The sequence below is a fragment of the Mercenaria mercenaria genome, unplaced genomic scaffold (assembly GCF_021730395.1).
Source record: "Mercenaria mercenaria strain notata unplaced genomic scaffold, MADL_Memer_1 contig_3346, whole genome shotgun sequence".
In the NCBI taxonomy this organism is placed as follows: Eukaryota; Metazoa; Mollusca; class Bivalvia; order Venerida; family Veneridae; genus Mercenaria; species Mercenaria mercenaria.
The window spans coordinates 35,539-63,168 of record NW_026461474.1 but is presented as its reverse complement, the minus strand read 5'-3'; the positions used below and the strand labels follow the sequence as shown (position 1 = coordinate 63,168).

The 27,630-nt window shown below is 33.5% G+C and overlaps 1 protein-coding gene across 1 annotated transcript in view; it reads left to right on the top strand.

Moving 5' to 3' along the window:
• Positions 1-1,532: 1,532 nt before the first annotated feature.
• The window catches only part of LOC128552979 (neurogenic locus notch homolog protein 1-like), a gene marked incomplete at both ends in the record, with an annotated part of 60,981 nt that continues 34,883 nt past the window's right edge, over positions 1,533-27,630 (top strand). The window contains 15 exons of the mRNA XM_053534076.1: positions 1,533-1,646; positions 2,199-2,312; positions 3,711-3,824; positions 4,324-4,437; positions 5,759-5,872; positions 10,325-10,438; positions 11,862-11,975; positions 12,834-12,947; positions 13,912-14,025; positions 15,702-15,815; positions 16,352-16,465; positions 16,998-17,111; positions 23,131-23,244; positions 25,480-25,593; positions 27,284-27,397. Of these exons, the coding sequence (XP_053390051.1) occupies positions 1,533-1,646; positions 2,199-2,312; positions 3,711-3,824; positions 4,324-4,437; positions 5,759-5,872; positions 10,325-10,438; positions 11,862-11,975; positions 12,834-12,947; positions 13,912-14,025; positions 15,702-15,815; positions 16,352-16,465; positions 16,998-17,111; positions 23,131-23,244; positions 25,480-25,593; positions 27,284-27,397 (1,710 nt within the window). The remainder of the gene's footprint in view (positions 1,647-2,198; positions 2,313-3,710; positions 3,825-4,323; positions 4,438-5,758; positions 5,873-10,324; positions 10,439-11,861; positions 11,976-12,833; positions 12,948-13,911; positions 14,026-15,701; positions 15,816-16,351; positions 16,466-16,997; positions 17,112-23,130; positions 23,245-25,479; positions 25,594-27,283; positions 27,398-27,630) is intronic.

Sequence of the window (27,630 nt, the reverse complement as noted above, 5' to 3'; positions counted from 1 at the left end):
AATTTTGACTTGCATGGTTCTCATATTCCTACTCAAATGTATGGCCAGTTGCACAAATTCATTGGCAGCACGTTTGACTATGGTATATCATAAATATGGGTGTATATTACTTTCTGACTGTCTTAATATAATTAATGTGTAAAAATTATCATCAGATACAGACGAATGTAATTCCGACTCGTGCAAGCATGGTGCTACATGTGAAGATGAAGTAAATACTTACAGTTGTCAATGTGCTGCTGGATATGAAGGCACCGACTGTGGAATTAGCATGAAATTTATTAATATAACTCTAGAATAGGTATATATTAAGCATGGAGCAATCTGATGATACGTACTTTGCCTGGGCGCAAACGTCTTGTTTGATGAAAGATTAGTAAATTCAAGTTGCACTAAAGACGACAATGCAGATGAAGTTACTGTTACATTTGTCTATTTTAACCCTTTTATTGCAACAGTACAAATAAATCTACCCCAGATACATGTCAGCTCTGGATGTAAGAGTTCCAAGAAATAGCAATGCCACAAATACAATTTCAACGTGATTTATAATCTCTATTATTATATATAAGACGTATCTAACGGTTTTTATTATCTTACTGATATCAGGGTTATATGAATTGATATTAATTCCCACACGTTTACTTTTGCACGTTCCTTTTATGTTAAAAATGCCCTCATTAAACATCAATTTCTCAATAATATTCTTTAGTTCGTATCAGATACCATTTGTTTTTTCAGCAGAAATCTATCAGGAAATATGCCTTTTTTACTATCTGTTTTGATATTGAGTTGTCAATAAACAATGATAAAGAGTTTATCCGACGCTTCGAAATCAAATTCAGAAATTGCATTGGCGAAGCCTGATCATTTAAAAATACGATTATATTTCTTTAAACAGATGTCAATGAATGTTTTGACCAAACCATGTAAAAATGGCGGAACCTGTGTAGATAATGTCGCCGAGTACATCTGCATTTGTTATGCAGGATATGAAGTCTTCATGTGTGGAAATAGTAAAGATTAATTTTCATAGTGCTATTGTGAAAGTAGTTTTCAAATCTATAAAAATACAAATTATCTATTGATTCTATCATAAACACTACTCAAAAACGTTCGATATTTACTTTTTAAAAGCTTACGAACATTCAGACATTTTTAACCTCATCCTCATTCGTATTAATGAAGCATTTCAATCTTAATTAAAAAAAAAAGAAATGATTTTTTTACGTATTCATTGGTAATGTAAAACGGCCTAATTGCTCGGGTTGTGTAACATGGTATTAAATACTGTTTTCTTAAGCAAGCCCTTTTTCGGCGACTTAGAACAATTTACAATTATTGACTGATCAATGCATTTTAAATGTTAATTTGTTAATATTTTCGATTTCCAGTCGAACATTTGCTATAGTAGTGGCAACTTGACCGCGCTGGTTGACCTTACGCTGATTATTCATATCGATTATTTCATGGTAGAAATTAGGGTGCTTAGGATAATAGTGTATATTTATATGAAATATTTCTTTTAACAGATATAAATGAGTGCTCTTTGGATCCGTGTCAAAATGGTGGTTCATGTAAAGACCTTGTCGCCGATTTCAGTTGTGTTTGTGCCGCTGGATATGAGGGTTCCAATTGCGAAATTGGTATGGACATTTAAAGAAAAATTAAACAATGAAACCATCGATATATAAATTATTGATATACATAAGTGAAAGAAAAAATACATTGTTTTAGATGTGCGCAAGAATTAGCCTGAAGAATATCAAGAAACAGTATTGTTTTCATTCAGGAAGATCTGGTAGTAAAATTGTACTTTGCTGTTTGTATAATCACAGAAAATTAGCACACAGGCTACTTAAACGCACTCGAATATAAATCATTTGTTGAAGTCTACATTTTGATGTCATTATATGAACTTTATTCATGATCGTCTGAATGCAAGGTCATGCGACGAGTATGTAACTGCAGCCAATTGTTCTTGACGTGAAGCTGCATATGGCGGTTTCAGTTGTAGTGTTGGCATCAAAAGATATTGAACAGATATTGAACATATTTGTCACGATTTATACAAAATTCTTATTCAGTAAAAGGTCATATCAGATCTACTTCTGTTGGTATATAGTATATTTGTGTGCAAATTTAAGGCCTAAATATTGCCAGTAACAAGTCATGAAAGACATATTCCTAATTAACAGATATCAATGAATGCTCTTCCAACCCATGTAAGAATGGCGGTACATGTAAAGATGATGTCGCTGGCTACAAATGCATCTGTTCCGCAGGATATGAGGGCACCGTGTGTGAAACTGGTACAGACGAATTTCCAATGAATTTCTTTAAACACAATAGACACAGTAAAATTCACCATTGCTTTAGATACATGTAATTTGTAGACACAAGCTTTCATACTTAAACGCTCACTATTTATTATATCTAAGAACAATACAATACTTAATTATGTAAGCATCGTTCCAATCACAAAAATTCTAATTGGTCGCGTTTAGTTAAGAGTTAACTGGTGGTATATCTGTAAATCCCTTCGTTGCCCCCTACAAGTACATATGTGAATATACAGAATATGCGGGTACCAAAAGTATAAAACAATACTTTTTTAGGACAAAACTTCTAATATGATATTTTTCTTTTTTATTTTTAAGAAGTACAATTACCGTTTATTACGTTGAAAATCACTGGTAAATGATGAAATCTCGAATTGTTAATTTAATTTCTAATTAACCTAAGCATAAAGTGATGAAGGTAGACGGTTGTAAACGTCTTGTTTCTGTCGTCCATCGCAAACAATTTGACTTTCACAATTTTGGATGAATCATAATGAAATATGGTAAAAATGTTACATATAATAAAATTTTAGGTGGAATTGTTACTTGATGATAGTCACTAGGATAATTGATAAGAATCCGTGTTAACTGACTAGAGACATTGGTCTCTAGTAAGTCTACGTCAAGTTAAAAACTGGATTGCATTAGATTTAAAATTATGTCGCTTTGCCAAATGATATAGACAACATTGTTAATATTCTAGATACCACATTTTCTTATTGGCTTTTTACAATTTTTGTGAGAATGTTTTTCACTATTTAATGTATGATAGTATTTAAAGTTGTTTACCTGCGATGTTAAACTAGGTAACTAGATCAGATTATAGACAAAGATGTTAACACTCTACTGACAACATTTTATTTCATCTACAAAAATATTGTCAGAATGATTGTTTCTATGAAATCTAGGTCAAATATAAAACTTCATTACATGAAGCGAAAAGCAGTGTCACTATGAAGAGTCATAGAAAAGTCTTGTTAACACTGTATAAGCATATAAAATTACATTAAATTCTTAAATTTATTGGTATTATTTTGATCGATTTAGGTATCATTAAAACAATTCACTAATTAAGAGTTACGGTAGCGCCTTGTGCGTATACTGCACTTACAAATACACAATGTTACGACCTTAACCAGATACAGAGAGGCAGTTACGTGTTTATACGGTGATAACGGGCAAATGAAATATCTTTTGTATGTATGCGCTGGATATATCTACAATATGTATTTTATTTGGGTGTTAGACATTTAAGTTTGATTATCTATAATTATGTTTCTTTTCTGTTATAGCATCTGCGTAATCCATCGGGTTTTATTGCATTACATGAATATGAACTTTGTTATAAAATGTTCTAAATTTAAATAGATATTGATGACTGTTTGTCAAGCCCTTGTGAGAATGGAGGATCATGTGAAGATCTCATTAATGCATATACTTGCACCTGTGTCGCTGGATATGAGGGTTATAACTGTACAGATGGTATGTTTTATTTTAATGGCATCCTCATTAATCTAAATGAAGTATTTCAGTCTTAAATTGAAATTATATGCCAATTTTTGTTTTCGTTTCTAATATAACCAGCATAAATGCGTGCGTTGCTTGACTTTGCATAAAATGCTTCCATTATTCTTACGTCAGTCACTTAAAAAAATTCATTTCACTGATTGTCAATGCAGGTTACATGTTGATATTTTATTTTCTGCTATCTCCAATGGATAAATAATATCCTTTTTATTAACATTTATTAGCAACATGTTATAATGGGACAGCATACACGCGTTATGTCCATTGCATCCTATCAAGATGTTTGCACCTGAATACGTTTTTACTTGCATGGTTTTCATATACCAGCTCAAATGCATGGCAACTTGCACACATTTGTTAGAATCATTTGTAATATTAACATATAATTAATATGAGTGCATATCACTTACTGATGAGCTTAATGTAGTTTATGGCAAACAAACACTATTGTTAGATATAGACGAATGTTTGTCCGACCCGTGCAAGAATGGCGCTACATGTGAGGATGAAGTAAATGGTTACACTTGTCAATGCGCTGTTGGATATGAAGGCATCGACTGTGGAACAGGTATGGTATATGTTTTAGTATTGCAATACAACGTAATTCTTTTTTCTCATCCTTCTCAGCATTTATTCTACCAGATGGCAAAAACGTCGTTTAAGTATGTCAAACTATTCGTCCCAAGAGAAAGTAATCTTTCGTTTTAAAACGTGTTTTATAGATAAGATGAGACGCGTATTAATAGCATACTCCCTGTCTTAAAGTATAGTTATAGTTATAACTAGTTATAGTATTCTATCGTACTACTTTCTATGAATGCTTATATCCTACCATACTTTATATATAGTTCAATATTTTATATTATACTTACAAACGTTCTGTTTTAAATTTGGCTTATATCTCGAGATTGCAAAAACATGTTTTCTACTCCCATCGGATAGGAAAAGTTTTCAATTGAGAGAGTTCTTGCTTTGGTTTTGCTGTCAAATATGACGTCAGGATGTTTTTATTCCACTTGACCATTTATTCACAGATTTTCAGCCTCACATGTCTAGAGTTTTAGTCAATATCTAGCGATTTTCTCAATAGTGTTCTTAAGAAAAGATTTGTATGAGATAATATTTTATAAGCAGAATTCTGACAGCAAATGTGCCGTATTTGATTATCTGTTTATATGTTCCTAGTTGACTGACGCTTCAAAGTTATTATCGATAAATCGCATAGCCGAGGTCTGATCATTTAAATATTAAAGCAATATTTAATTTTACAGATATCAATGAATGTTCTTCTGACCCGTGTATAAATGGCGGTAACTGTGTAGATAATGTCGCTGAGTACAATTGCATTTATTCTCGAGATATATCAATAATGCAAAATATATATTGATTCTATCCACTACTCAAAAACGTATGATATTTTGCTTACGGACATTTACATTATGATTTTCATTCTCATTTGTCCAAAAAATGTTTCCATCTTCAATTAAAAATAACATCTATTTTTTTTTTGTATTCATTGGTACTGTGAAACAGCCATAATGCGTGGGTTGCTTAACATGGTATTAAATGCTGTTTTCGGAAGCAGGTCTTTATTCGACGACTCTGAAACTTTTACTTTCACTGATTGGTCAATCCAGATTAAATGATAATTTGTTAATTTCTGCAATCTCCAATTGATAAACAATAGCTTTACTGGCGACTCTTTCAGATGAAGAAGGATACATCTAAATCTATTTTGACTGGCATGGCTCTCACATACCTGCTCAAATGCATGACCTCTTGCCCAAATTCATTGGCGGCACTTTTTATTATTACATATTCTTAATACGATTGCATATCACTTACTTATCTGGATAACATAGTTTATGTAAAACAAACATTAATGTCAGATATAGATGAATGTTTGTCCGACCCGTGCAAGTATGGCGCTACATGTGAAGATGAAGTGAATGGTTACACATGCCGATGTGCTGCTGGATATGAAGGCATGGACTGTGGAATTGGTAATATTTTTTGTTACGTTTGCATGGAGTCCAATACAGGATATTAATTATATCTCGACCTTCTATATCTTTATGATACCTGATGACAAATTTTGTTTCAGTATGTCAGACTATTCGTTCAAAAAAAGGAAAAGAAATATTTTTGAAATGTATAATTTACATAAGATGTGATGCGTATAAATATCGTACTTCCTATTGCAAATTACGAGTTATGGTATTTTATCTTAATATGTTCTATACAAACGTATGTCCTACAATGCTGCATATGTAGTTCAATATTGAATATTTTACCATTCAATATCTTATTTGCAATTCAATTCGTATATCATGATTACCAAATCCTGTATTCAGCTCCCATCGGATATGATAAATATTCAGTTTATAGACTTTTTTCTCTAAGTTTGACGTCAAATAGGACGTCAAATATCTTTAATGATGGCAACATGATGTTACTTCCACCGTTTAGAATGAGATTTTAGTACCAATTTCTTGATTAATTATCCATGTTTATTGGTATACCACAAGAAAAGTTATATAAGCGTGGGGCATTCCGATCACATGGACTTCACTGGACGGATCACACTCGGCGTAAGTGCCTGGTTGGATCAAAATCTAGCAAATTCCTGTTTCGCTTAATACAACATTTCAGCAGATAATGTACTGTTAGAATGGCCCTCTTGTTTGCAACAGATACAAAAGAATGCTCCCTAGGTTCATGTCAGTCCTGTATATAAGCATACCATGTGGTAAGCACAAGTACATTGTGATTGATAATCTCTCCAGCTTTTATCGCCCATGTCAGGATCATATGAATTGATATTAATGCGCACACTTTTGCACAAATCAGTTGTTCAAAGGGCCGATATTTAGCGATTCTCAAACAGTTTTCTAAAGTAAAGGTTCGTAAGTGATATCATTCTTTCAGGAAATATTGCATAAAACATTCACATTATAAACATCAACCTCGTTAATCTAAACGAATTATTTCCGTCTTTAATTTCAATTAAAACTTTATTTTCGTATTTAGTGGCACCGTAAAGCAGCTTAAAAGATTTTTTTGCTTTACATAGTATGCAAAATATGAGTTCTTAAACAATTCATATTTCGGTGACTTTGATCAATCTTAGTTCGGCGACTTTGATACATCTTCATTAACTGGTTGGTCGATGCATATGAAATGTTGATTTCTGCTATCTTCGATTGATAAAAATAGGTATACTGGCGTCTTCTGCCTGGGAAGAAGTTTACATCTGAATCTATATTTGAATGACATTTTCATATTCCTACTCAAAATCATGGCCAAATGCACAAAGTTATTTGTGTCACATTTGATTATGGTATCTCATTAATATGGGTGTATATAACTTATTGATTGTGAAATTTGTATGATATTTGTTTTACGCTTGCATGGAGCTCAGTACAGTATATTACTTTTAACTCATCCTTTATCAGAAGACATGACTAGTGATCAGACTATTCGACCAAAAAGAGAGAATTCGTTTTAGAAAATGTTATATAGGTAGGAAACGATGCCTACAAATACTTTGCTTCCTATTTTAAATGACGAGTTATAGTACATTGTCTATCTATTCTCTATAGAAACGTATGCCATTCTATACTTCATATCTAGTTCATTATCTTTTATTATACCTTTGAAAGGTTTTTGGAATTCAGCTTGTATTTCACGATAAACGATTACAGAAACCTTCATTTAACTCCGATCAAAATGGAAATATATTCAATTTAAAGACTTCTTGCTTTAGTTCTGATATCAAATAGGACGTCAAAAATGCTTGATGATGGTCAGCGGATGTTACGTTTTCCGTTTCAAACATTTAAGCACAGATATTGTTTGAATCCCTTTTCATGCTATCATTCCTGAAATTATCTAGGTCATAATTAAAATCATTTACTAATCATTGGTACACGAATTATTTAGGCAAGGTAGCCAGAGGAAAATTTTATATACGAGATATTTGGTCTCACCAGCTATACGTTTTAACAAAGGATATTTTACATTGTTTGTCAGCTAGTCTAAGACATAGTCACCTTAGCGATAGGACCCATTCCATTTCATTGCATTCATAACAATAAAATAGCTATATATAATATATATATATATAATAGATAAAAAAGTATTTGGCTTTTTGTTTACATGAATATTGACTTTGTACAAGCTAAGTTCAAAGCCTACAACATTCCAGTTGCGCTTAATACAGCATTGCAGATGATGGAACCTTTATTATAACTCTGTTATTTGCAACATATACAAATGAACGCTCCCAAACTACATGTCAGCTCCGGATATAAGGATTCCAAGTAGTAGGCACAACTACAATTTCAATGTGATTGATAGTCTATTATATTATTTCTAAGATGTAAACTACAGCTTTTCTGGCCCATATCAGGATATATGAATTGATATTAATACTCACACGTTTACTTTTGCACGTTTCAATTATTCAAAAGGCGCTTATTAATCAGGTTTTCAACGAAAACCTGAGTTATTAGATTGGGGTAGATGTCGGTCGGGCGGGCGGGCGGCGGCGGCGGCGGTGGCGGCGGCGGCGGCGTCAAACTGGTGTTTCCGGTCAATAACTTTTGTTTCGGTAAAGATATTTGAATAAAACTTGGTATGTATGTAGCTTATATCAAGACAAAGGCTGGGATTGATTTTGGGGTTTCTGGGGTCAAGGTCAAGGTCACTGTTACTTAAAATAGAAAAAGGGTTTCCGGTCAATAACTTTTGTTTCGGTAAAGATATTTGAATAAAACTTGGTATGTATGTAGCTTATATCAAGACAAAGGCTGGGCTTGATTTTGGGGTTTCTGGGGTCAAGGTCAAGGTCACTGTTACTTAAAATAGAAAAAGGGTTTCCGGTCAATAACTTAACTTAGGAATGAGCTATCATGATGAAACTTGGTATATAGAAAACTTATATAATAAAGTTGTAGCTTGGGATTGATTTTGGGGTTTCTGGGATCAAGGTCAAGGTCATTGTTACTAAAAATAAGGTTAGGGTTAGGTTAGGGTTAGGGTTAGCATATCTTCTACATGCATGGAGGGATTTTGATGAAAGTTGGCGCAATTGTTCACCATCATGAGACAGAATGTCATGCGCAAGAACCAGTCCCTAGGTCTAAGGTCAAGGTCACAGAGGTCAAAGGATACAAGAATGAAAACTTTGTCCGGAGCATATCTTCTTCATGCATAGAGGGATTTTGATGTAACTTGGCACAATTTTACACCATCATGAGACGAAGTGTCTTGCGCAGTTCCCTTCTTTAGAATTACTTCCCTTTGTTGTTACTATAAATAGCTTATATTGTAACTTTTTCATTACTAGACGTAGGGAAAAATCGAGACCACTTTTCTGTAGTACAACATGCATGTTACATCCAATTTTGAGGTGTATTTTGACCAATCTCTACTTGGTAAGGATTTCTGTATGGACTTACAATTTTTTTTTTTTTTTTTTTTTTTTTTTTAAGATTAACTTCCCTTAGTTGTTACTATAAATAACTTATATTGTAACTTTTTTTATAATTGACCGTAGGGAAAAACCAAGACCACTTTTCTGTGGTACAACATAGTTGTTACTTTCTAATTTTAGGTGTATTTTAAGGTATCTCTACCTGGTAAGGAGTTTTTTTGTGGACTTAGAAAAACAAAAGAATTACAATGATTACTAAACAACCACAAAATCAAAATTACATCTGCAAATACATGTGCTAGAGTAAAGAAATTTGCTGTGACGGGCATATATTGTGACATTCTGGCACTCTTGTTTATTCTTATGAAAAGTGTTGAAAACCTGGTTTCGTGGCATTGCCGCATTTCTTGTTTAATATCTTTTGCAATAATATTCTTGAGTAAAAGTTCATATCAGAGATCATTCTGCCAGCAGAAATCATCAGGAAATATACCGTGTTTTATTTATCTGTTTATGGACACTTCGTAATTATCATTGATGAATTGCATAAACGAAGCCTCGTTATTTAAAGAATGAAATTATATTTAATCTAACATCTATCAATGATTGTTCTTTCGATCCTTGTAAAAATGTCAGTACCTGTGTAGGTAACGTCGCCGAGTACAACTATATATGTTCCACGGGATAAGGAGGCTCGATGTTTGAAATTTGTAAAGATTAATTCTCATAGAGATATTCTGAAAGAAGTTTCCAAATCTATCAACAATGCAAACTATCTAATGATTGTATCATAGACACTACCAATTGATAAAGAATAGTTGTACCGGCGTCTTCTCCCTACGAGGAAGTTAACATATGAATCAAATTTTGACTTGCATGGTTCTCATATTCCTACTCAAATGTATGGCCAATTGCACAAATTCATTGGCAGCACGTTTGACTATGGTATATCATAAATATGGGTGTATATTACTTTCTGACTGTCTTAATATAATTAATGTGTAAAAATTATCATCAGATACAGACGAATGTAATTCCGACCCATGCAAGCATGGTGCTACATGTGAAGACGAAGTAAATACTTACAGTTGTCAATGTGCTGCTGGATATGAAGGCACCGACTGTGGAATTAGTATGAAATTTATTAATATAACTCTAGAATAGGTATATATTAAGCATGGCGCATTCTGATGACATGTATTGTGACTGGGCGCAAGTGTCTTGTTTGATGAAAGATTAGTAAATTCCAGTTGCACTTAATACAACAATGCAGATGAAGTTACTACTACATTTGTCTATTTTAACCCTTTTATTGCAACAGTACAAATAAATCTACCCCGGATACATGTCAGCTCTGAATGTAAGGGTTCCAAGAGATAGCAAAGGAAATATGCCTTTTTTGAATATCTGTTTTAATATCGAATTGTCAATGAACAATGATAAAGAGTTTTCCAATACGCTTCGGAATTATAATTCAGAAATTGCATTGGCGAAGCCTGATCATTTAAAAATACGATTATATTTCTTTAAACAGATATCAATGAATGTTCTTCCAATCCATGTAAAAATGGCGGTACCTGTGTAGATAATGCCGCCGAGTACATCTGCATTTGTTATGCAGGATATGAAGGCTTCATATGTGGAAATAGTAAAGATTAATTTTCACAGTGCTATTGTGAAAGTAGTTTCCAAATCTATAAAAATACAAATTATCTATATATACTATCGTAGACACTACTCAAAAACGTTCGATATTTACTTTTTAAAAGCTTACGAACATTCAGATATTTTTACCTCATCTTCATTCATATTATAAATGAAGCATTTCCATCTGATTAAAAAAAAGAAATAACTATTTTTCGTATTCATTGGTAATGTAAAACAGCCTAAATGCTCGGGTTGTGTAACATGGTATTAAATGCTGTTTTCTTAAGCAAGCCTTTTTTCGTCGACTTAGAAACATTTACATTTATTGACTGATCAATGCAGATTAAATGTTAACTTGTTAATATTTGCCATCTCCAGTCGAACCTTTGCTATAGTAGTGGCAACTTGACCGCGATGGTAGACCTTACGCTAATTATTAATATCGATTATTTCATGGTAGAAATAAGGGGTGCTTAGGGTGGCCGTGTATATTTACATGGAATTAGTTTGTATAAAGTGCAATATCAAAGTATGTATACTTACATTTGATCTGTTTAAACTTTCCAATATACTAATTTTAATTACACAAATTTATATTTTCATTTTCTCGTGCAACTCGTGTTTTACGCTCCTTTTCAATAATAGGTTGTGCCTCATTATGTACTATAATACAAAGGTCAACCATCGGTGTCAGGTTGCATCCAGTAAATACTGGTGTCTTCTACCTACCAATACGCTTTAATCTGAATCTATTTTGACTGGCATGTATTTCATATCCCTACTATGATTCACTGATAATAGCACAACTCCATTGATGGCAATTTTTACGATGGTATCTCATTAATATGGGTGTATATCACTTACCGATTCGCTGAATGCAGTTTATGTTAAACAAACATTATTATCAGATATAGACGAATGTTTGTCCGACCCGTGCAAGAATGGCGCTATATGTGAAGATCACGTAAATGGTTACACCTGTCAATGTGCTACTGGATATGAAGGCGCCGATTGTGAAACTGGTATGAAATTTGTTTTAGCTTTGCATGAATCTCAATATAGCATCTTCCTTTTAGCTCGACCTTCTAAATATTTACCCTCGCAAATGACACAAGTAGTTTCGGCATGTCAGACTTTTCAGCCCAAAGGAAAGAAATATTCTGAGAATGTGTCATGAACATAAGATATGATTCGTGTAAATAGCGTTTGTCTTGTTTTAAATGACGGCACAAGTATTCTGGCTATTTTCTATAAAAACTTATGTTCTACCATAAAGCAAATTTAGTTCAGCACTTAATATTATGCCCAACAAAATACTTTATTCAACTATTTGATTGGAAACCTTATTCCATTTAGAAAGCTTTTGCTTAAAATTTGCTGTCAAAAAAGGACGTGAAAATATTTAATGATGGCGATTTGACGTTATATTTACCCTATAAAACAGGATTTTAACCTAACTTATCTAGATTCATGTTCAATGTTTATTGATATCACCATTGAAAATGTAAATAAGCATCGGACTTTCCTCTCAAATGAATTTTCGCTGGGCAGAGCGAACGCCTTGTTGGATGAAAATAAAATCTGTAAAAAGAGCCTTTGGAAGCAAAGAATGCTTTGACTGATCAATGGAAATTAAATGTTAACTTGTTAATATCTGCCATCTCCAGTTGATGATCAGTTGCTATACTGTTGTCTTCCTATCAATTAGTTCTAATCTGAATCTATTTTGACTGGCATGGATCTCATATCTCTACTAAAATTGAGTGTTAATTGCACAAATTCATTGATGGCACTTTTTACTGTGGTATCTCATTAATATAGGTGTATATCACTTACTGATTCACGTAATGTAGTTTATGTTAAACAAACATTATTATCAGATATAGACGAATGTTTGTCCAACCCGTGCAAGAATGGCGCTGTATGTGAAGATGACGTAAATAATTACACATGTCAATGTGCTGATGGATATGAAGGCACCGACTGTGGAATTGGTATGAAATTTGTTTTAGGTTTGCATGGAGCTAAATACAGCATACTCATTTAAACTTGACCTTCTAAATCTTTTTGCTCGGAGATAACACAAGTCGTTTCAGTATGTCAGTCAGACTATTCAGAATGTGTCATATAGATAAGATATGATGCGTGTAAATAGCGTTTTTCTTGTTAAATGACGACCTATTGCATTCTTTCTTACTATTTTCTATACAAACGTATGTCCTACCATGAAGCAAATTTAGTTCAATATTTTATATTTTAATCACAAGTTACTGTTTGAAATTAGCTTGTATTTCATAATTTCAAGAGGCTTTATTCAACTATCGGATAGCAAACCTTATTCCATTTAGAGAGCTTTTGTTTCAAATTTGGTGTCAAAAAGGACGTCAAAATATTTGATGATGGCGATTTGACGTTACATTCACCGTATAAAACAGATTTTAGTCTCACTTGTTTAGATTTATGTTCAATGTTTTTGGTGTAACAATAAAAATGTATATAATCATCGGGCTTTCCTCTCACATGGATTTTACTGGAGCAGAGCCTAAGCCTGATTGGATAAAAGAGTACCAAATTCCTGTTCCGCTTAGTACAACATTGTAGATAAAGGTATTATACTGTGTACTATACTATGTTAACGCAGGTTTTTCTTGCCTATATCAGGGTCACATGAATTAATATTAATACGCACACATTTGGTAACTGTTGAAATGTTAACATCATGTTAATTTCTGCTATCTTCGATTGATAAAGAAAATTTATACTCGCGTCTTCTACCTGCGGAGAAGTTTACATCTGAATCTGTTTTGAATGACATGGTTCTCATATTCCTACTCAAAATCATGGCCAGTTGCATTAATTTATTGCTGGCTGGTTTGAATATGGTGTCTTATTAATATGAGTGTATATTAATTACTGATCGGCTAAATATAGTTCATGGAAAACAAACATTATTATCAGATACAGACGAATGTATCTCCGACCCGTGCAAGAATGGCGCTACATGTGAAGATGAAGTAAATGGTTACAATTGTCAATGTGCTGCTGGATATGAAGGCATGGACTGCGGAATTGGTATGAAATTTAGTAATATAACTCTAGATAAGGTATATAAGCATGGAACATTCTGCTGAAATGGATTCTTATTTGGCGCAAGCGTCTCGTTTGTAGAAAGCCTAGCAAATTCCAGTTGCACAAAATACCAATCTGAATAAAGTATATCTCCATTTACGCTACGCTTAGGATCTGAAAACGAGCTATTGATAGCCTCGTTCTGACGACACTTCCGCTAGCCAATCTAAAGCTAACTTACAACATTCTGCACGCTCAAAAAAGCCTTGGTTTTTGATATCTAAAATTCTTATGTCGAAAGATGTCAGATAGCCGGTTAGCTCAATCGGTAGGGCATTTGCTCTGTAAGCAAGAGGTCCCAGGTTCGAGCCCTGGACTAACTGTAAATCATTCTTACTCTTTGACATTCGAACAAGTCGTGTGATTGGTTTAGATAAAAAATAGATTTGAGAAAATAAGAATAGCAATATTGGAAATCCAAAATATACAGAAGACGAATGTGAATGGGTCATTCTCAGATCTTCGTTTAGAAGATCAAGTACTTTGCACTAAATACAACAATGCAGATGAAGGTACTAAAACATTTGTTTATTTTAACCCTTTTATTGCAACAATACCACGGGTACTTGTCAGCGATGGATAAAAGGAATCCAAGAGATAAGCACAAACCAATTTCAATGTGATTAATAATCTTAAGATTTTCTGACCTATACCAGTGTTATATGAATTTATATTAATGCCCACACTTGCACTTTGGCACGTTTTAATTGTTTAAGAGGTCCTTATTTAATTATTTCCTCAATAATATTCTTTAATAAAAGTTCGTATCAGATATCATTCTTTCAGCAGAAATCTATCAGGAAATATGCCGTATTCGATTATATGTTGATGGTGTTGTCATTAGCGAGTTTTCCACATTGACTGACGCTTCGGAATTATCATTGATCAATTGCATGATCGAAGTCTGATCATTTAAAGAATAAAATTATATTTCATTTAACAGAAATCAATGAATGTTTTTCCGATCCATGTAAAAACGGCGGTACATGTGAAGATAATATCGCCGAGTACAACTGCATTTGTTCTGTGGGATATGAAGGCTCCATGTGTGAAAATGGTGTAGATTAATTTTCATGGAGTAATTGTGAAAGTAGTTTCCAAGTCGATCAAAAATGCAAATTATCTATTCATTTATCATAGACACTACTGAAAAACGTTCAATATCTACTTTTTAAAAGCTTACAAACATTCAGATTTGTTTACTTGTTTCTCATTGATCTATATGAAGCATTTCCATCTTAATTTAAGTATTCGTATTCACTCGTAACCGTAAAACAGCCTAAATGCCTGGGTTGTTTAACATGGTATTTAGCAAGTCTCTATTGGGCGACTTAGAAACATTTACAATCTCTGACTGATCAATGTAGGTTTGATATTAACGTGTTAATATCTGCAATCTTCAGTTGATTAACAATAGATATACTGGTGTCTTCTTCCTATGAATATGTTTCCATCTGAATTTATTTTGACTGGCATGGATATCATATCCCTACTAAAATGCAGTGCCAATTGCACAAACTCATATGCGGTATTTTTTACTGTAGTATCTCATAAATACAGGTGTATAATACTTACAGATCGGCTTAATATATATTATGTTAAACAAACATTATTATCAGATATAAACGAATGTATCTCCGACCCGTGCAAGAATGGCGCTACATGTGAAAATGAAGTGAATGGTTACACTTGTCAATGTGCTGCTGGATATGAAGGCATAGACTGTGGAACTGGTATGAAATCTATTTTAGGTTTGCACTGAGCTCAATACAGGATATTCCTTTTACCTGGACGTTTCAAATCTTTATTCTACAAGGTAGCACAAGTCGTTTCAGCATTTAGACTATTCGCTCAAAATGACATAAACCTTTATAGAATTTGTCATATAGATAAGATGTGATGCGTATAAATAACATGGTGCATGTTTTAAAATGTTTCTATTTTACTTAGTTCTACAGCCACGTATATCTTACAATACTTCATATATATTTCAATGTTTATATACGTACGAACGTTCTGTTTGAAATATAGCTTGTAGTTCACGAGATACAATTACGTGAACCTGCGTTCTACTCCCACGGGAAAGGAAATATATTCAATTTAGAGACTTCTCACTTAAGGTCTGATATCAAATAGGACGTCCAAAATACCTTATGATGGCCACCTGATGTTACATTGTACGTTTTCACTGTTGTATCTCGTTAATATAGGTGTATATCACTTACTGATCTGCTTAATACAGTTTATGTTAAAGAAACATTATTATCAGATATAGACGAATGTATCTCCGACCCGTGCAAAAATGGCGCTACATGTGAAAATGAAGTGAATGGTTACACCTGTCAATGTGCTGCTGGATATGAAGGCATGGATTGTCGCATTGGTATGAAATTTGTTTTAGGTCTGCATGGAGCTCAATACAGGATATTCCTTTTACCTGGACCTCTTAAATCTATTTCTACCAGGTAGCACAAGTCGTTTCATCTTTTAGACTATTCGTTCAAAAGGACATAAATGTTTTAGAATATGTCATATAGATAAGATGTGATGCGTATAAATAACATGGTTCGTATTTTAAAATGTTTCTTTTTTACTAAGTTCTACAGCAAAGTATATCTTGTAATACTTCTTATATATTTCAATGTTTATATAGCGTGAACGTTCTGTTTGAAATATAGCTTGTAGTCACGATAAACAATTACGTAAACCTACGATCTACTCCCACGGGAAAAGAAATATATTCAATTTAGAGACTTCTGACTTTAGCTCTGATATCAAGTAGGACTTCAAAATGCTTAATGATGGCCACCTGATATTACATTGTTCGTTTTTTCTGTGGTATCTCATTAATATCATATGTATATCACTTACTGATTCGCCTTATACAGTTTATGTAAAAGAAACATTATTATCAGATATAGACGAATGTATCTCCAACCCGTGCAAGAATGGCGCTACTTGTGAAGATGAAGTGAATGGTTACAACTGTCAATGTGCTGCTGGATATGAAGGCACAGACTGTGGAATTGGTATGAAAGTTACATAAATAGGTGTACATGAATCTCAATACATGATATTCCTTTCCTGGACCTTCTACATCTTTATGCTACCAGATTAAACAAGTCCTGTCAACTTCAGACTATAAATCATTTTAGGATTTGTCATATAGATAAGATGTGTTGCGTACAAATAACATGTTTCGTATTTTAAAGTGTTTCTGTTTTGCTAATTTCTACAGACACGTACTCGTATATCTTATATTACTTCATATATATTTCAATGTATAACATACCTACGAACGTTCTGTTTGAAATACAGCTTGTACTACACTACAATTACATAAACCTGCATTCCACTCCCATCGGATATGAAAACTATTCGATTAAGAGACTTCTTACTTTAGTTCTGATGTCAAATAGGACGTCAATAATGTTAAATGATGGCAACATGACGTTACATTTACCGTTTTTTCAAACGATTTTGTAGTCTCACTTGTCTAGCGTTATGGTCAATATTTAATAATATAACACTAGAGTAGGAATATAAGCACGGATCATTCTACTGACATGGATTGTGATATAGCGCAAGCGTCTCGTTCGAGAAAAGCCTAGTAAAATCCACTTGCGCTAAATGCAAAATTGCAGACGAAGGTACTGTTATGATACCATATTATTTACAACTACAATGCAAATACATGCATCCCAGGTACATGTCAGCTCTAGATATGAGGATTCCAAGAGGTAGGCACAAATACAATTTCAATGTGATTGATAATCTTTAACGTTATATATAAGATGTAAACTACAACATTTCCGGCCCTTATAAGATTTTTAAGGACTGATATTAATACCCACACGTGCGCTTTTACACGTTTCAATTGATTATTGTGTTGTCATTAAAAAGTGTTCCTATTTCATTTATGTTCAAAAATATCAATTGCATAGCCAAGCCTGGTCTGTTAAAGAATAAACTTATATATAATTTAACAGATATCAATGAATGTTCTTCCGGTCCGTGCAAAAATGGCGGTATCTGCGCTGATAATGTCGCCAAGTACGTCTGCATTTGTTCTGCTGGATATGAAGGCTCCATGTGTGAAATTGGAAAATATTTATTATAGTTGAAATACTTCGAAAATACTTTTCAAATCTGTCTACAAAGCAAATTAACAATTGCCTTTATTATAAACACTACAAATAAACTGAAGATATTTACATTTGCATAGTTTATGAAATTTCACTGTATAAACCTTATTCTTATTTGTCTAGATAAATCATTGCCATCTTGAATTAAATATGGATAACTGTTTTTCAAATTCATTGGTACTGTTAAACAGCTTGCTTGAATTAATGGTTTTAGGAGAGGACAACTATGAGCTGTCACAGCTTTCTGTCCAACGCCTTAACTAATGTTTTATGAATGTTTCTTTAATTTCTAAAGTATAATATATTTCAACTATAGTCTGTCCCACCTAATTTTGGACCTCCGATAATTTATTTACTCTGTATGTGAATTTGTGGCATCGTTAATACCAGGTTAATATCTCTAGGCACCTTTTTCATTTTTTTTGAAAAAATGTAAAATGAAGTATAAAATCAAGATTTTATGTTTTCCCCATAGACTTGCATTGTAAAATGACGTGAAGTCCATTCCAAGATGGCGGCGTCCATACAAACGTCACTTGGGGGTTTGCTCACAGTTAGCGACGTCTGATATATTTATTGTTGAATAAAATACATGGAAATTTAAAACAACTTTGTCTAAAACTTAAAAGATTTACTTGTACGGAATGCGCTGAACTAACATTTTACTTCAAATGAAACAGTTATTTCCGTTTCAGGTTTTCAGCTTTTTTTCTGAAAATGTGTTTGTACTTACTCGTTAGCATTGACGTAAAATAAATCAAGTCAAGTGCGTGTCATTGTTTCACCCATAGATATCGTAATAGAGGCGGGGGCAGCAGAGATGCGCGCAACCCATTTAACTCATTTTCGGGGGTCAGCAGAGATGCGCGCAACCCATTTAACTTATTTTTATTTTGGGTAACCATTACTGTTGTTTACAATCGTATCAAAGGTTTGGATGATGACAGCCTGTTTATAGACTGTTTTTATCATGTATACATGTTTGTGTACAGGCCGGTGCTTTCTGTTACCTATGTGTTCACTATTTGTAGTGGCCGTTTGATCTAGGTAAACATTATTCCTCAGATCAATTTCTGATTTGAAATGTACCTATTTTGATTTGAGACAACGGCCTATATAATGGACTACGTTAAACAAATTAATAATTGCCTTTATTCTTCATGATAACATCTATTTTTTCAATTCCATCCTCGCGTCTTTATTTCTGATGCTCGGCCGTTGTAGAGTAGGGCATGTTTAAACATGTTTGTACTATTGATAGGTATCGTAGATCTATAGACAAAATAAAATATGACTTTTTGAAGGGACAGTTTGTTCTTCAGCTAGATAAAAGAAGCATGTTCAAGCGCATTAGTTACTTTCAATTTCGGTGGTATGAAAAACACGTGCTTTTTCTTGCCAAAATGTACGTATACGAAACATTTACTTCTATTACAAACGGGGGCAGTATACAGCTATATTGAAAATTCCACCAAAAGCACATTGAACGCAAACAAAAATAAAATAGATAAATAAAACAGTGTTACCGTTAAAATGATTTGTAGCAATTCAAAATTTATATAGAAATGCAGTCGAAAATTTCGTAGTTGCAGGAACTTTACCGTACTGTGTATAACATTTACCCATTTCATTACAAAAATATACTCTGGCAAAAATGACTTATCAATTGCCACAACTTGTAACTAATGAAAATATACACAGAATATCCCTGCGGTCATGTATATGCCGTGATATAGTCACATGCCAAATGGATTTTCATTGTACATATCTTACGGAATCTCTTGAAACCTCAGAACTTATGTTGACAACATGCTTTTAAAGACGCTCGCTGCAGTTTCTTACTTTTTGTCCCAATAATAGATTCTGATGAAATGTTGTGTATTAAAAAATCATGTAATGATGTATTGAAAAATGAAATAAAAATACTAGGTCAGCAGCAGTGTTTCAATTTTATTTGCCCCTAGATATGACGCTATTTTTAGCATTTTTCAAAATGTCCATACTCCTAAATTATATTTCAGTAAAGTACAAAAAAAAAACAGCATAAATTTGATATCTAAGTATTTTTATAACAAAAAGCAATATATCTAGTGGAAACATGCTCAGAGAAATCAAAAGAAATTCAATTTGTAAAAAAAATGAATACTTGTTCATCAGACGCAAGGGGTATTTTTTTTTTCCAATTTTTGTCGATCTTAAGTTGGTATTTCTGCTATTTTATCGAGTTTCACCTATTATATAATAGAATTGAATCAAACTCTGCACATATATATGTGGTTATGTCAACCTAATCTAAAACAAAAAGAAAATTGATAGGTCACTGTATTAGATTTGGCTTAAATCAAATTACAACGAGGTGGGGTATGAAGGGCATTTATACAACGCAGGTTGGTACGAAATACGTAATCAATTTTCATTTCAAACAAGGGCATATATTCAGCCAAACTCTTGACATTATTCTGCATTTGTCAACAGCTTAAGACATAAATAGTTAACAAGAGGATCAAATGGCTCTATGTCACTCACCTGAGGAACATCTTGAATAAACTCGCTGAAAGTGTTACTGAAGAAACTGCTTTTTTTCTGTATGTCTATAGGAAGAAATCAGTTCGGCTGCTGCATCCTTTACCGTTATCATAAAAGCAATAGGGCTTATGTACTCCTTTAACCAATCACCCCACTAAATTTGAAGAGAGCAGGTTGAAGGCTTCTCGACATATGATACGGAAACTCTTTCAGAGATATATTAAATTATCAAACGGCAGATTTCTTAATAAGCAGATTTTTACGTGTTTCTGAATACTTTGATGTCATAGAATGATGTAGGTTTCCGTCATTCTCCGAACAAAACCTATAGTTCACAAATACGGATGTACGGTATGGGTACGGTACGGGGGTTAAAAACAAATAAATTAGCACGGTGTCGGGGTAAATATCGACCAGTCCGAAAAAAATCTACCGCGAGCGCCTTAACAGCGATACATTTGTTGGTGTTGTTGCTTTTACGCTTGGTTTTACGTCACACCGACACAATTTATGTCATACATTATGGCGACTTTCCAGCTTTTCATGGCGGGATAAGACCTAGGTTTCCCACTGGGCATTATTTCATCACGGACGAGAACCTAAGCCGATCGACACCTTCCGAAAGCCAGCTGGATGGCTTCATAACATGAAAGAATTCTACACACTTAGGGATGCTTTGAGCCACCGGCGTTTAGGGACAAGTGATTCGAAGTAAGCAGCCTCAACAACATGGCCGAGAAGCCCCCGTAAAGGCGGCCAATTGAAATACACTCCAAAACTGTTAAAATTCTAATTTAAAGGCATATAAGTCTCACTGTCGCTTTATTTTTACTACACGTGCCGTTTTAAATATTTGATGAAATTTCAACAATCGTCGAAACTAAAGTTTGAATTGATAATGTTTATATTTTTCAAATAGTTAATTTTTTGTGAGATACAAGTATTAATACAGAACATTATGTATTATTCTTGAATTTTCTGTATGACATTTATTTGTCCAATTGTATTACGTGAGTCGGTGTAAACATGAATTGAATGTGAGCCAATGTATATCCTTTGATGATCATAATTTCGTGTATTCTTACTAACAATCATCTACTCTTAACAGGTAAGAAGCCGACATTTCAAATTTATAAATATAACGAAACTTCCGTAACCGGTAACGTGAAAATTATTTGTTTTTGTCGGTGACAGAAAAATCCCTTTTTGTACGTTTTCTTTTAAACTGTCGATATGTTATAAAGGTAACAAATTAATTTTTTTTCTCAGATTTAGGTCTGGGCTCAAATTTAAAGCAAATTGAACAATTCCTGTTTTTGACTTAAATTTTTATTTTCCACGTAGTCAGACTGAAACAGTCGACAACTAATTTACTTTACCCTCTTTAAAGCGTTTACTAAATTACTTGTCGTTGAGGTAGATATGCAAAAGAGAGCCCATATATTGTGCCGCCTATGCACTTGATCGCTCTAGATATTTAGCGGCGTCATATATTGTATGACATAATTGGAATTTAGCGTTTGAAAAGTTATTGTGTCGTGGCGAGCTTGTTAAATGTATAGAAAGCTATATTCTAAGAAGGCTGAAGCAGTTGACGACTTTGTATCGTACATGTTCCTCCTGGAGTATGCATTTGAAAAATACCGTGATTAAAGATATTGTTTTAAATGCATAGTTCAGTTATTTGCCTGAAATTTTCGAAACACCGCCGCAGATTGACTGGATCAATTTTCGGATGATGGATTTTCTTTGTAAAACTTCTGACTTTGAAAATTGTGCATTGAACTGGACATCGTTTGGAAGAATTTAAGGATAAATAGAATAATGATTAAAGGAATTTATAACTGAATACCTTACTTAACGGCCGGATTCTTTCTTGCAAAGTAAGTTATTTTCCTATTTTTCATTTTTACATTTTTTCAAAATTTCCTTTGTATACTAGATTGTAAATTCTATTTCAAACTCATTCTGTTTCGTAGCGGGAGGAAAAATAGCTAAGTGTAAAAAATAAGTGTGAAACGTCCCCGAGGAATAAAACGTGAAATTTCCCGAAAATCTCCAAAGTAGAGAATATTTGGCAATGGCGACCAGAAAAAACAACAACAGAGAATTCCCATAAAGTCGCACGGGAAAACCAGACGATAAATCCTTGAAATTCTCGAGGGTGACTTTTTTTATTCATAAAAACATGGTTTATGTTCTTTAACCCGTTTCATTTCTTCATATCAGCCCAAAGTTGAGGTCCAAAATTAGGTGTGACAGACTATAATTAAACAAATTCATTGGCGGCAATTTTGACTGTATACCTTATTTTTATGGGCGCATATCTCTTACTGATCCGCTTGAAATTGTTTACATAAACAAACATAATTGTCAGATTTAGACGAATGTTTCTCCGACCCGTGTAAGAATGGCGCTACATGTAAAGATGAAGTAAATGGTTACACGTGTCAATGTGCTGCTGGATATGAAGGCACAGACTGTGAAATTGGTATTGACTTTTTATATTATACATTAAAGCTGCATGACAGTAAATTATATTTTATATAATTATCTTAGTCACGAATCTGACAAGTCGCTCATTTTTATATTTCTGTTTTTTTCTTGAATTATAGAATCTTTTGTAACGCCCATATGGTAAAAGCAATGTGTTTATTGGTAGTTATTTTACCAACTGATGAATCATAATTCATACGCTGTTCAGTGAAGAAGTCCATATCGTCAATTCTGTTTGAAGAAATCCAGCAGTTAAGTTCATTCCATGACAGTTTTTAATAGACAATACGTCTGTAGACATAAATCTTCCTTTTACGATTTGGTTGGGAAGACGTTATGGAATTCCGGAACACTTAGAATAACAATGATATATATTATTTTTCATTTATTTCTGCTGTTACCGTTAGACCAAGGCAGTATACGTATAACTTATTATCTTATGATTGTATTGATTAACCTATGTTTATCCAATCGCAAGATATGTCATACCACATTACTAATTAATATCAGAGTACTTAAATAAGCAGTTATCATATACGCTTTTCAGTTCTTTCTTTTGTGGGAAAACCTTTATTTCTTCCGAAAAGCGCTGAAAAAAGTTCGAAAACTCTTGCATACCTGATCTTTAAAATAGTGACTTTTTTTCAATAGGCGATGGCATACGTTACCGATTACTATACGTGTCTCTACCATAATAGAGTTATACGAAAACGGGTTATGCAGATCACTGTCACCAAAAACTATAACACTTGTCACAGACTCATTTATTTAGTCTTTCGTGCGTGCGTCCGAGCGCGCGTATGTCTGTGCATATTTCAATTATTTCAATCCGTCTTGTCGCCCGTCAGTCCGTCCATATAACTTCGTTTCCGTTGCGTAACTTTGCCATTCATTTTGAAATATTGAAGATAAGTGGGTTTAGTGTTTAAATAAAAAGCTATCATGAAGCATGCAAGACCACAGACCCCTAACTTTTCAAGAGATTTTAAAAATTTGTGGCATTTGTGTAAGGCTCATAATATTGACATCAATCAAAGGACTTTGAAATTCTACGGCATAAATGTGCCTTATAAGGGGACAACGCCCTTAGTTCCAAGGTCAACATTAGATGGTCAACGTTAATACGTATTGTTTGTTTTATGTGCGGACAATAACTCTGACATTTTGAAATTACTTAGCACAAAAGTTTTTTTTATATTTAGCCAATGCACCACGCTTAAGATCCAGAGTAAATGTCACATTTGGATGTCAAAATTTAGCAGGGAATGTTTGGTGTCCGATCTTTATCTTTGCCATCCACTAAGGTACTTCAGTATTTCTTGGCTCCAATGTTTCCCGTAATAAATAAACAAGTTATGCACAAAGCCTAGACTCCTTTCTAAAAGGTCAAGGTCACATTTAGAAGAAAATATTTCTATGTATTTTTCTGTGTTCTTTTACTTTATTAAGCTTGAATTGATATTCAAATTACTTCACACAAAAATAAATGCACCATACAAAAGTCGTGTGTTGAATGCAAGACCTTGACCCCTGGCTCAAAAATCAATGTCACACTTACAGACCTAAGGTAATGGTTGTCAGGTGTTAAACTTTCCATGATTGTATAGACGAATAGTCATTTAGCTATGCATAAAATATTCAACATAACATGACAATGATTCACGTATGAAGGCCCCACGTGTGAAAATGGTAAAGACTAATTTTCATAAGGTCAGTGTGAAAGTAGTTTAAATCAATCAAACATGCAAATTATCTATTCATTTTATCATAGACACTACTGAAAAACGTGCAATATTAACAGCATTGGTCTGAATGAAGTATTTCGATCTTAATTTACAAAGAAATAACTATTTTTCGTATTCATTGGTAATGTTTAACAGCCTAAATGCCTTGGTTGTTTATCATGGTATTAAATGGTCTCTATTTAGCGACTTAGACACATTTATAATAACTGACTGATAAGTGTAGGTTCGATATTAACTTATTAATATATGCAATATCCAGTTGAAAAACAATAGCTTTACTGGTGTCTTCTTTCTACGAAGAAGATTTCAACTGAATATATTATCAAATTGACTGGCATGCATCTCATATCACTACTAAAATGCATGGCCAGTTGTACAAATTCATAGGCGACACTTTTTACTGTAGTATCTCATTAATATGGGTGTATATCACTTACTTATAGATCGGCTTAATATGTATTATGTTAAACAAACATTTTTATCAGATATAGACGGATGTATCTCCGATCTGTGCAAGAATGGCGCTACATGTGAAGATGAAGTGAATGGTTATACCTGTCAATGTGCTGCTGGATATGAAGGCACCGACTGTGGAATTGGTATGAAATCTGTTTTAGGTTTGCACGGAGCACTGTACCGGATATTCCTTTTACCTGGAACTTTTAAATCTTTATGCTACCAGTTAGCACAAGTCATTTCAGCATTCCGACTACTCTTTCAAAAGGACATAAACCTTTATAGAATTTGTCATATAGATAAGATGTAATGCGCATAAATAACATGGTTCCTATATTATATTACTAAGTTCTACAGACACATCTATCTTATAATACTGCATATATATATATATATATATATATATATATATATATATATATATATATATATATATATATGTATAATATACCTACGAAAGTTCTGTTTGAAATATAACTTATCGTTCATGATAAACAATAACGTAAACCTACGTTCTACTCCCATCGGAAAGGAAACATATTCAATTTAGAGATTTCTAACTTTAGCTCTGATATCAAATAAGACGTCACAAATGCTTAATGATGGCTACCTGGTGTTACATTGTCCGTTTCAAACGATGTTGTAGGCTCATTTGCGAAGATATATGGTGTTTGTTCAATAATATAACGATGGAATAGGTATATACTTATGGGGTTTAATGCCTTAATGATTTTGACGGTGTGCAAGCTAGGTTAAATAAGCTTAGCAAACTCCAGTTGCGCTTGAAGATGACGGTACTTTTATTATAACCCTTTTATGTGCAACAGATATAGAATTTAATAAATGCTCACCAGATACATGTCAGCTCATGATATGAGGATTCCAAGCAGTAGGCACAATTTTAATGTGATTAATAATCTTTCATGTTATATCTTACATGTAAACTACAGCTTTTTTGGCCCTTATTTTTTTGACAATAAGATTCCTCAGTAAAAGCTCGTATCAGATATCATTCTTTCAGTATAAATCTATCAGGAAATATGCCGTATTTTATTATTTGTTTATGGTGTTAAGGTGTCAATAAAGTTTTCCACATTGACTGACGCTTAGGACTTATCATTGATCAATTGTATAGCCGAAGCCTCATCACTTAAAGAGTAAATATAGATAAAATTTCAAATAATAAGCCGCGCCCTGAGAAACTAACATAGTGCATTTGCAACCAGCATAGCTTCAGACCAACCTGCTGCGCATCCACACAGCCCGGTCAGGATCCATGCTGTTCGTTAACGGTTTCCTTAATTGCAATAGGCTTTGAAAGCGAACAGCATGGATCCTGATCATACTGCGCGGATGCGCAGGTTGGTCTGGATCCATGCTGGTAGCAAGTGCACTATGTTGGTTTTCTCATGGCGCGGATAATATATCAATGAATGTTCTTCCGATCAATGTATATATGGCAGTACCTGTGTAGATAATGTCGCCAGGTACAATTATATCTGTCCTGCAGGATAAGGAGGCTCCATGTGTGAAATTGCTAAAGAATAATTCTCATAGAGTTGTTGTGAAAGCAGTTTCTAAATCTATCAACAATGCAAATTATCTATTGATTTTATCATAGACACTACTAATTGATAAAGAATAGTTATACTGGCATTTTCTGCTACGGAGAAGTTAATATCTCAATCTATTTTGACTGGCATCGTTTATAGTCCTACGCAAATATATGACCAATTGCACAAATTCATCGTTTGATTGTGGTATCTCATTAATATGGGTGTATATCACTTAATGATCGGCTTAATATAATTTTTGTTCATACGTTATTATTAGATACAGACGAATGTATCTCCGACCCATGTAAGAATGGCGCTACATGTGAAGATGGAGTAAATGGTTACACTTGTCAATGTATTGTTGGATATGAAGGCACCGACTGCAGAATTGGTATGAAATTTAGTAATATAACAGTACAAAATGTATATAAGCATCGAGCATTCTGCTGACATGGATTTGACATCGATTGAAGAAAGCCTAGTTAATTCCAATTACACACAATACAACAATGCAGATGAAGGTACTAATACATTTGTCTATTTTGACCATATTATTGCAACAATGGATGTATTTCATCCACCCCAGATACATGTCAGCTCTGGATATAAAATCCAAGAGGAAGG